Here is a 12,015-nt window from a genome sequence, read left to right on the forward strand (position 1 = left end):
ATTTAACTTCTCTGTACTCTCTTTGTCTCATTTTGCTATCAAAGCTGGTTAGCTTCAAAAACAGGACTGATCAAGTATACATGGGACATTCTCTAAGGTACATCATAAGTTAGGGTACAAAACAAGTCTTAAATTTAAGATAACTGAAATCATAGCAAACACCTTTTCTAACCACACTGGCATGAAAATAGAAATTAATTACATGAAGACAATAACATTACACTTTAAGGAACTGGAAAAGAAAAAGTGAAGCCCAAACTTGGTAGAAGTAAATAAGAAAGATTACAGCAGAAATAAATGAAACAGATACTAAGAAATAATAGAGAAGATCAATGAAACTAAGAGTTTGTTCTTGGGAAAGATAAAATGGACACACCACTTACTCGACTCGCAAAAAAATCCAAAAATCAAACAAACAAACAAACAAACAAAAAAACTCATTAGATTTAAGTAAATAAAAGCAGAAATGAAAGAGATGTTAAAACTGATAACCACAGAAATACAAAAGATCATAAGACACTCCTATAAAGGATATATGCCAAAGTTGGACAACCCAGAAGAAATTAATACAGTTCTAGATGTATTTGACCTATGAAGACAAAATCATGATGAAAAAGAATATCTGAACTGACCAATAACCAGTATGGAGATCGAATTGGTAATCAAAAGCCTTCCAACTGGATGTGCACTGGGTCTTATACGCAACTGATGAATCATTGAACGTTACAAAGAAACTTACGATGTACTATATGCTGGCTAACTGAACATAATAAAAAAATTAAATTCATATATTAAAATTATTTTTTAACATAGAAAAAAAACCTCCCAACTAAGAAAAGTCCAGGACTAGATGGTTTCACCAGTGAATTCTACCAAATGATTGAAGAAGAATTAGTATCAATTCTTCTCAAAAAATAGAAAAGGAGGGAGCTGTCCCAAACTCATTTTGTAAGGCTAGCATTACCTTGACACCAAAACCTGGCAAGGATACCACAAGAAAGCAAAATTATAGGCCAATATCCCTGAGGAACATAGATGCAAAAATCTTCAATGAAATGTGATCAAACTAAATTTCACAACATATTAAAAGGATCATACACCATAAACAACTGGGATTTATTCCAGGGATGCAAAAATGGCTCAATGTGCACAAATTAGTGGAATGATACACAACATTAACAAAACGAAGAAAAAAAAATAGATCATTTTAATAGATGCAGAAAAAATATTTTGACAAAATTCCACAACCACTTATGACAAGAATTCTCAAAAAGGTGAACACAGAGGGAACATACCTCAACATAATAAAGCCCACATATTATAAGCTCACAGCTAGCATGATATTCAATAGTAAAAAGCTGAAAGCTTTTCCTCTAAGATCAGGCACAAGACAAGGATGTCAGTCTCGCCACTTTTATTCAAAATAGTATTGTCAGTCCTAGCTACAGCAATCAGGCAAGAAAAGAAATAAAAGGGATCCAAATTGGAAAGGAAGATGTAAAACTGTCACTATTCACAGATGGCATGATATTATATATAGAAAACCCTACAGACTCTATAAAAAGCTGTTAGAACTAACAACTGAATTCGGTGAAGTTGCAGGACACAAAATCAACATACAAAAATCTGTTGTATTTCTACCCACATATAAACTATCAGAAAGCGAAATGAAAAAAAAAAAAAACCCACAATCATATTTACAAAGCATCAAAAATAGTAAAATGCCCTTTCAACCCACCATCTGCCATGGAACTACCACCAAGATGTAAAGTTTCGTGAAAACCCTTAAGGCTGAACCCTCAGCTACAGTAGACAGTGTAAAAGCCAAGATTCAGGATAAGGAAGGAATTCCTCATGATGAGCCGCGACTGATTTTTGCTGACAAGCAACCGGAAGATGGATGTACTTTGTCTGACTACAGCATGCAAAAGGAGCCCACTCTTCATCTTGTGTTGAGACTTCGTGGTGGTGCTAAGAAGAAGGAAGGAAGAATAAGTCCTACACTGCTCTCAAGAAGAATAAACTAAGAGAAATGGCTGTTCTGAAATACTTTAAGGTGAATGAGAATGGCAACATGAGTCGCCTTCTTTGGGAGTGCCCTTCAGATGCGTGTAGTGCTGGCGTTTTTATGGCTAGGCCACTTTGATGGACGCTATTATGGCAAATGTGGTCTGACCTATTGCTTCAACAAACCGGAAGACAAGTAATTATATGTGGGTTAATAAAAGACATGAACATTTAAGAAAAAACAATAAAATGCCTAGGAATAAATTTAATCAAGGAGGTGAAAAATTGGAATACTGAAAATTATAAGACATTAATAAAAGAAATTGAAGATGACACAAATAAATGGAAAGATACTCTGTGCTCATGGATTGGGAGATTAGTATCGTTAAAAAGTCCATACTACCCAAAGCAATCTACACACTTAATGCAGTATCTATCAAATTTTTAATGTATTTTTCACAGAAATAGCACAAATAAACCTGAGGTTTGCATGGAACCTTGAAAGACCTGGAATAGCCAAAGTAATTGAGAAAGAAGAACAAAGCAGGAGGCATCACATTCCCTGGTTTAAAATTATATTATAAAGCTATAGTCATTAAAACAACATTTATATAATAATTTATATAATAATTAAAACAACATATATAATAATTAAAGCAGTTTTTAGGTACTAACCTAAAAAACAGACATGTAGATCAGAAAGTATCGGTTTATTTCTAGGATCTCTAAGAATAGAGAGGATAGAGAGCCTAGAAATAAACCTATACATATATGTCAAATTAATTTACAACAAAGGAGGTAAGAATAGACACTAGGGAAAGGACAATCCCTTCAACAAGTGGTGCTTGAAAAACTGGACAGTTACAAGCAAAAGTATGAAAACGGACCTCTGTCTTATACGATACACAAAAATTAACTCAGAATGGATTGACTTTAATGTAAGTCCTGAGACCATAAAACTCCTAGAAGAAAACACAGGCAATAGCTCCCAGACATGAGTCTTGGAGAGGATTTCTTTAATCTGACACCAAAAGCAAAAATAATCATGTGGGACTACATCAAACAGCAAAGGAACCGCTGACAAAATGAAAAGGTCATCTACTGAAAGTATTTGTGAGTCATATATCTGATAAGGGGTTAATATCCAAAATACATAAAGAACTCAAGTATCTCAATAAAAAAACAAAAAACCAAATAATCTGGTTTAAAAAATGGACCGAGGACATGAATAGACATTTTTCCAAAGAAGACATATAGATGGCCAACAGGCACGTGAAAGATGTTCAATATTAATAATCATGGGAAATGCAAGTCAAAACCATAATAAGATACCACTTCACATCTACTACAATAGTTATTATCAAAAGACTAGAAAAAATAAGTATTGACAAGGATGTGGAGAAAAAAGAACCACCTTGCACAGCTGATGGGAATGGAAATTGGCTCAGCCACTATGGAAAACAGTAAGGAGGTTCCTCAAAAATTAAAAAGAGATTGCCATATGATCCATCAATTCCACTACTGGATATTTATCTGAAGAAAATGAGAACACTAAATCAAAAAGATACATGCACCTCCATGTTCACTGCAGCATTATTTACAATAGCTAAAATATGGAAACAACCTAGTGTCTCTCGGTGGATAACTGGATAAAGAAATACACACACACACACACACACACACACAATGGAATATTACTCATCTATAAAAAAGGATGAAATCTTGCCATTTGTGACAACATGGTTGAACCTAGAGGGTAGTATGCCAAGTGAAATAAGCCAGACAGAGAAAGACAAATGCTGTATGATTTCTCCTATAGGTGGTATCTTAAAGACACGGACAAAAAACCAAGCTCGTAGTTACAGAAAATGGACTGGTAGTTGCCAGAGGTGAGGGGTGGGAGGATGGAAAAAAAAAATGGATGAAGGGGGTCAAAAGGTAAAACAACTTCTAAAAATTAACACACACACACACACACACACACACACATTGAGAAGCATTTCCTCTTTCTACTTTCTGGAAAAGTTCATGTATTATTAGAATAACTTATTCCTTAAATGTTGGTATAAATAGTTTTTTTTTTTTTTTTTTTAAGATTTCATTTATTTGGCAGAGAGAAACACAGCGAGAGAGGGAACAGGAGAAGGAGAAGCAGGCCTGTCACCGAGCAGGCAGCTTGAACCCAGGACCCTGGGACCATGACCCTAGCCGAAGGCAGATGCTCAACGACTGAGCCACTCAGGCGCCCCAGTATAAATAGTTTTTAAAGTTATATGGGGAGGTCAGTTTTTTTTTTTTAAATGGAAATTTTTTTATATACTGATTCAATTTCTTTAGAGATTCTAGAACTATGTAGGTTCTCAATTTCTTCTTGAGCCAAACTGTTAAAGGCTGTATTATTTCCCAGGGATTTATCTATTTTATCTAAGTTTTCAAATTTACTGGTCTCAGTGGCCTTAATACCTTCTTTAATGTTTTAATGTTTATAATATCTGTAGTTACATGCATGTTTTCATTCTTATTTCCACTTGTTTTTACTTATTCTGGAATTTTTAAATTGTGTTTATCAAGAGTTTTTCAACTTCCTCAGTCTTTTCAGAGTCCTGGTACTTTTCACTTTATTGATCCACTCTATTTTGTTTTTATCACATTCCTTTCTGCTTTCATCCTTATTTTTCCTTTTTACTTTCTTTGAACTTAATCTTCTCTTTTCCCAGCTACCTAACTTGGAATATTAGAATATTAATTTTAGGTTTCCAATTTTTAAAATACAATCATTTTAAGCTATGAATACCCTCCTATGTTCAGCTTTGGCTACATCCTACAAGTTTTCATGTATAGCATTTTCATAACTGTTCAGTTCTTATTACTTTTTATTTCCATGAGGTAGAAATCTTTGCAGAGAATTTCCATTTGAAGCTAATTAATTCAGGAAAAGATTGGGTTAAGTGTATTGGAACAGACTTTCTATCACTAAGCCCATTATTTTCAAAGTAATTTATAGTCACAGGAAAAGGTATATTAACTAGAAAATGTTATATCTTCAGGGGCAGTCTTCTTTCCCTCCCTCCTTCCACATTTCCTTTGTACCCAGAAATTGCAAATATCTCTCTTAGAGGTATAGTAATGAAGCTTTTCTCTCCACATTTTATTATTTTTTTGACATTGAAAGAGTCAAGTTTCCCTTTCTCCTCTCTTTCCTTTCCCCTCCCTCTCCCTCTTTTCCTCTCTCCTGCCCTTGCTCTCCTCATCCCTCTCCTCCCCTCCCACCCTCTCCCTAACCACCAGCCTGCCCTGCATCCAAGGGAAGGGGTCAGGCCTAAAAGCCTCCAGCTGCCCCCTCTTAGGCTAGAAAGGAAGGTGCAGAGGGATAGCTGAGGGGAATCTCACTTTCTCTTGGAATCTCATTACATTCTCGAATTTAACCTTACCAGTAATAAGTTAGATGACATATTTGAATCCCCACATTGATTTGGGGTTTATTTCTCAGTTGTTTCCAAATCTGGAAGGAAAGCAATTACGCTTCTAAAGAATCCTCAACAACCACTTGAAGAAAGGCAGGGCAAGCAGAATCTGAGCTTCCTCCAGTGGGAGGGAGAGATGTGCTGTCAGAGGCTGGGGTGTCACAGTCTGATAAAGATTAGGGAACTCCTGGGCAGCTGTACGGCTCAGTTCATTAAACGTCCACCTTTGGCTCAGGTCATGATCCCAGGGTCCTGGGATGGAGCCCTGCATTGGGCTCCCTGCTCAGCGGGAAGTCTGTTTGTCCACCTCCCCACCTCCGCCGCCCCGCCGCTCATGTGTGTGCTCTCTCACTCTCTCCCCCTCTCAGATAAATAAATAAAATCTTAAAAAAAAAAAATTAAGGAATTCCTTCTAAAGCCAAACCAGGGAAAGAGGAAAGGAAACAAGGTGAACTTTTGATTACTGTTCCTTTTTTTGGGAAAGCAGAAACTGAAAAGAAAATTGTCATTTGAATAACAAAATGTCCAGTCTTTGATTAATAGGTACACGGCATGTATGGCGGGATGACAAGTCACAAAGACAACAGGGAAATAACACACCAAGTGCTCAAACTCTGAAAGGTTGAACAAACATCCTGGGTGCCCAGTGGTTTTCCTTGTGTGCACAGATGGCACATTTTGGTTTCCAAGTTACCAAGCTTCCCAGCTGAATGGTTGTCATAGTGAGTGGAGTAACCCGGCCCCCATCGGTCAGCTGTGCTCCATGGGGCAGCATGGCCTGGCCCTGCTACTCATGTAAAATCATCTGTTGGGGAGCTAGACAAATCGATGAGAAAGGGGAATACATGCCAAATTTCCTACGTGGTGGTCAATAAATGCTTATTGAAAATACATTTAGACACCTATGTGTCCCGTAATGCAATGTATTTACTTAGCATTCAGGCAGCAAGGGCATCTGCCGTGGACAGCCACAAGTCCAGGACCAGTCACGTCTGGGTGGGAAAGAAAGGTTTCTGCTGTTCTCAAAACACCCTCCTTGCGGATATTCTGTCCTCAGGTCCATCTGTCATTCAGCCGCAATTCCCTGAGCACTTACACTGAGGCAAGCACTCTGCAGTGTTAGATAAGGGGGTGGGCAGGGCACATATAAGAGTAATGTACACACACACATACTTGAAGAGACAGGAAGTTTGTACCAAGTCATACTGGGAAATGGATCAGTGCGATGGGACATAAAATTAATTGCTAAATGATGGAATTTAAAGAATTTCATGGTTTAAGGAAGCAGAACAGTAAAGGAGGATGATTTTGACAGCAGAGGCAGCTGTCCTTAGAATGTCTGGGTTCACCTGGTAGCGGGGCTACTCGTAAGGACTTTGGGCAAGTAACTTCACATGGGGCCTCAGCTTCCCATCTGGAAATCGGGCATGGTATTCTCTTCCTAAGAGGGTTTGTAGATAAATGAACATGAAGTGCCAGCTACACCTAGCACAGTGGAATCACTTCTGGACCCTTCTATGGGGCATGGGCCTTGGGGAGGTGGGAGGGGAGTCTGATTAGAGGCAAGAAAGTGGGAGTGGGACAGAGCAGGGTCAGTCAGATGGAAGGGGGGTGAACCTGGGAAATGATGGGAAATGAGAATGATGACAGAAGGATCTGGAAACTGGGCAGAGTAATTCAGTCATGCTGAGAGAGTCAACAGGAGCCATTAGAGCCCGAATAATACTTTTAACGGTGGTGACTTATGAGCCTAAATTTAGAAAGACAAAAGGAGGAAAACAGGCAGGCGGCAGACAAGGAGCTAAGAGAGAACTGGTATACTACTCTTGGCAGGAGGTCATGAGGACCAGCTATTTTCAGCCTCCACACATTTCTTCTTTTCCTCTTTTCCTTAGGATAGCAATAAGCACGCCAAATAGTTACCTAGCACGTTATACTTACAGAGTATTTATACCAACGTTATTGCATTTCGAGCCTTTGGAATATTGCTACTATGTAAAGATAAAAAATTGTGAGTTCAGGGTTAAATGATTCAGCTGCTACAACCTTGCTGGGGAGTGGCAGAGACAGGATCCAAACCCTGACTCTTCAACTCTGTCTTACGAAGGGGTAGGTGACACAGCATGGAAAGTGACTCCCAGAATCATCTGCACTGCAATATCAAAGTGTGGTAATAAGTGTGTTGCAGCAAAAGATGATGGGTTTCAGGTCAGATGGACCAGGGTATATACCCTTCCTCTTTCTCTGTGACCTTGGGAAAATCATCTGCCCCTTGGGATCTTAGTTTCTTTGCGGGAGGGAAAATTCCTTTTCCTGGCATTATATCTCTACAAGAAGGAATATCCAGTGAAATAAAATTCTGGACCTCTTTCCTTTCTCTCCCTTCCTTCTGATGGAGGGGGAGTCTCATCTGACTGGTAGATTTAGAAGGAATTGAGCATGTGTAGCCAGTCCCTCCCTCTTTCTTCCCCTTGAAGATCTGCTTATTCAGACAAAGCCCATCTTGTGTCCCCAGTTATACATTCAACAAGGGTAGGGCCATGTCCCCAAGGCAGGGCCACTGCTGTCTAGGTGGTAACAAACTAGTCTAGTCTTACTTGCCTCCAAAGTCTTGGGTTCACCAACCTAGGAGTAGCCAGGTAATAAAGCTGACCCCTTTTGTTCTCATTGCCTGAGGCTGTGATGGGGGAAAGAAATACCATCCTTCACAGGTAAAAGCTCATATATAACATCAAAAGCTATTAAGAATACTAAAGATAATATATGTGAAGTGCTGGGCATATAGAAGGTAAGAAAAAAAATATGATGGTGTGCTCATAGATTTCCTTAAAGAACAATGGAATCTGGATCACTCCTCCTTTTCTAGAAATGTTGAGTTAGAACTTTCCATGGTTCATTACAGTCAAATCTTATTAAAACAACACCAAGAGGCATTTTAAACTAAGCTTTTGAGAAACCGATGAGTAGCAAATATTACTTAAAATAAATGAATCATCAACAAAGGAATTTTGTTACTCTGGGTTTGTTGTTGTTTGGGAATAGGTACGAAAACCAAAGCCAATGAACAAGTTCACAAGTACAAAAATGCTGATCACTTTTCTTTCTGGTTATTTACAAGAAAGCAGAGAAATTCTTCTCGGAAGTACCTCCTCAAAACGGTGAAAGATGGGATCTCTATTACAAGCTGGACAAGTTTACCTTCTCACAGGGGTCATGACGTTTGGGATATGAGCCCTAAGAAGGAATGAGGCAAAGGGATTCCTTTTACCAGTCAGAGACTACCAATGGTTTTTTTTTTTTTTTTGGATAATGTACAACCTGAGCATAAAATCAGCTTGAAATCCAATGTTAGCCAAAGGGAATAAACACCAATATCTGTACAAACAGTACATAAGGAAAAGAGTGAAAAAATAATGAATACTGTTTCTCTGAAAATAAATAAATTGGGGAAAAAAAAAAAGAAAATATTTACAAAATCGTCTGTTTTATATTTTTCAATTTTAATATAACAATTGCCTGCAGCCAAAAAGGATTTGAAATATTAGTATGTTTGTAACATGGCTGGAAAAGCTAAAAAATTACTTATCCTAATAAAATTATTGTAATTATTGTAAAAAAAAAAAAAAAGAATGCAATCAGCCTGCGGCCCAGTCAGATGCCTGCAGCTTTAATTATCAATGACTTTGCATCAACGAGCACCAATCAACCCCTCCTCACCCAGGCTCCCAACACGTGCACCCACACCCCAGCCCTAAAGATACAGCCTAGAGATTCCTGGATACCACAGGGTAGCAAGTAAGTGTTAGCAGGTGATCGGCACACATGTTCTGAGTGCTTCCTGTAGGCAAGCCACTGTGTTCAGATACTGCCCCCTGCCTCCTGGCAAGCATGGCGGCCTTCTTCATGCCTCCCTACCTCTTTCATTATTTTGATGGCTTCCACCCGGTGCTGGGGTGGGGGATAAAGCAGCACACGGTGATAGAGGGACTGGAGCACGGGCTTCATGGAGTCCACCGACCCCACCAGCCGGACCAGCTCCGCCGCGATGTAATAGATGGTCCGAGCCACGGGCCCACTCAGGGCTGGCGCGGTGGACGAGCAGCCGGACCCCCGGCCGTGGTCAGAGACTCCCGGAGACGCAGAGTCTGACTCGATGCCTGGGCCAGCGCTGCTGCTGTGAGCGGAGGTGATGCTTTTATCATGGATTGGATTCCCCAGGATCACAACGAGAGCAGGGCAAAGGTTTTTCCTGGGAAGACACAGGAGGGAAAAAAGGTTTTGCTAACAAGGCGAAAGGATAAGGGCCTTTGACACAGTCCTGAGGGTAAATACCAGATGCCACAAAAATGACTAGTAAGGGCGGGGTTCTTTGCTGCTCCTCTTTTGGGCGACATCTTGCCCCCATCTTCCGTGTCTCTCCATCACTTCTCGGTATACGAACAGAATAGCTTTTTCATAACTCAAGGCAGAATGAACTAAATAAAAATACCAAGAGAAGTGTTAAGAAACCATCTTATATAAAGAAACTGACTCAAAATGCTAAATGGCTTAGTTAGAAAGTTTCATTTTACCATAAATAACAAAATTATTTCTACTTCTAATGTGAGACGTTAATTTAAATTTCTGACACATACACTGTCACATATCCTTCGACTTCCTCCCCATGGAAAAGCCCAGGAACCCTGAGCAACTAGCTGGCTACTTGGGACCCTGTCACCTGTGGGGCCCTCTGATTGTAATAGAGTGACTAGTCTTCAGGTTGAGACAGAAAATGTACCAGGCAAGGGCTAAGAATAACATTCAATAGCTCTTGCCACCCCCCACCCCAAGCAACTTTCTGGTGCCTTTGTATACTTTTAGGATGATCTAATAACCTAGAAAATACTCTCCTCATTCTTGAGTCGCATGAGCCCGTGGCATCAACAAAACACAAGAGGCCCTCAGATCTAGCTTCTGTATTTTGATCCAGTGCATGTGAACAAAGCAATTTCCCTACCTTCCCTCTAAATACTATTCACACACAGATGAGGTGAGCAGTTGGGCATGGATGCCAGGGGCAGGGACCCGGGGGCAGAGCTGGAAGGAGGATGAGTCCGGTCGGTGTGGGGGGCGTAGAGGGCTCACCAGATCAGGTCGGTGAAGGCTCTGTGCAGGTGCATCGAGGACGAGGAGCTGCTGAGCACGGACAGGATGCATTCCAAGTACAGGAGCTGCAGCTGCTGCTGGTCACTGCGGAACAAAACCAACACACAGACACACGCACAGGAAGGCAGAATTAAAGATGGGGTGTGTGGGGAGCACTTGGAAGAATGCCAGGCGTGAGAGAAGTGCTCCTTTTGGTGGGGGGCAGTTAGCATGAGGGGTTGAATTGCATCCCTGCATGTTTCTATGTTGAGGACCGAACTCCTGGTACCTCAGAATGTGCCCTGATAGGAGACAGGGTCTTTGACACAGGCCATCAAGTTCAAGGGAGGTCCTTCGGGTAGGTCCTAACCCAATATGACTGAGGTCCGTATAAAATGGAGAACACTGGGCACAGAGACACACACAGATGGAGGACAATGGAAAAGACCTAAGGAGAAGATGGCTGCCTGCAAACCAAGGAGAGTGGTGTGGGACAGATCCTTCCCTGAAGCCCTGAGAAGGAGCCAGCTCTGCTCATATCCTGATCTTGGATATCCCACCTCCAAAACTGGGAGATAGTAGATGTCTGTTCTGTAAGCCGCCCAGTCTGAGGAACTTTGTTACGGCAGCCCAAGCAAACTAATACAGTCTGGGGGAGTTTTTTTTTTAATTAACAGACTTCGTTTTTCAGAGGAGTTTTAGATATATAAAAAAACTGAGCATGGAACAGTTACCGTGTTCTACATCGCTGACAATGGCTACCATTAAAGAACCAATATGGATATATCATTATCAATTAAATTCCACAGTTTATTCCAGAAACATTCAAACTTTTAATGTGTTCAATTGTCTAAATTTTTCAAAAGCCACTAATCACATTATCTTTTAAATGGTCAACATTTTGGGGCACCTGGGTGGCTCAGTGGATTAAGCCTCTGCCTTCGGCTCAGGTCATGATCTCAGGGCCCTGGGTTCGAACCCTGTATGGGGCTCTCTGCTCAGCGGGGAGCCTGCTTCCCCCTCCCTCTACCTACCTCTCTGCCTACTTGTGATCTATGTCAAGTAAATAAATAAAATCTTTTTTAAAAAATGGTCAACACTTTACTAATTTGAATTTGAATTTGTTTTGAAGATAACATGGTTTTTCAATGGACAAATTATTTTTCTCAGAGTTATTATTATGAGATTAATCCATACAGCCATATTAAAAAAAAAAAAGACAACTTCAGGGGATGCATGTTCTTATACCCAGGCTAAGTTTTCTGTCTAATCCACCAGCAAGTATTAAACTCCAGGTGGGTGGTAAGTGACCGACAGGAATAAGGAAGAATTTGCTGTCTGAGTGCACATTTCTGATAAATAAATATAATAAATACTTCAAAGAGAATTCATTCAGGAGTCCTGTATGTTCCAAAAAAGG

The 12,015-nt window shown here is 40.1% G+C and overlaps 1 protein-coding gene across 1 annotated transcript in view; it reads right to left on the reverse strand.

Moving 5' to 3' along the window:
* ARFGEF3 (ARFGEF family member 3) overlaps positions 1–12,015 on the reverse strand; it is a 186,001-nt gene that overhangs the window by 77,984 nt on the left and 96,002 nt on the right. Inside the window, exons 9-10 of the mRNA XM_044247931.1 lie at positions 10,596–10,700; positions 9,387–9,720 (exon numbers count right to left, since the gene is read on the reverse strand). Of these exons, the coding sequence (XP_044103866.1) occupies positions 9,387–9,720; positions 10,596–10,700 (439 nt within the window). The remainder of the gene's footprint in view (positions 1–9,386; positions 9,721–10,595; positions 10,701–12,015) is intronic.

This window comes from Neovison vison, chromosome 1, assembly GCF_020171115.1.
Source record: "Neovison vison isolate M4711 chromosome 1, ASM_NN_V1, whole genome shotgun sequence".
Taxonomy (NCBI): domain Eukaryota; kingdom Metazoa; phylum Chordata; class Mammalia; order Carnivora; family Mustelidae; genus Neogale; species Neogale vison.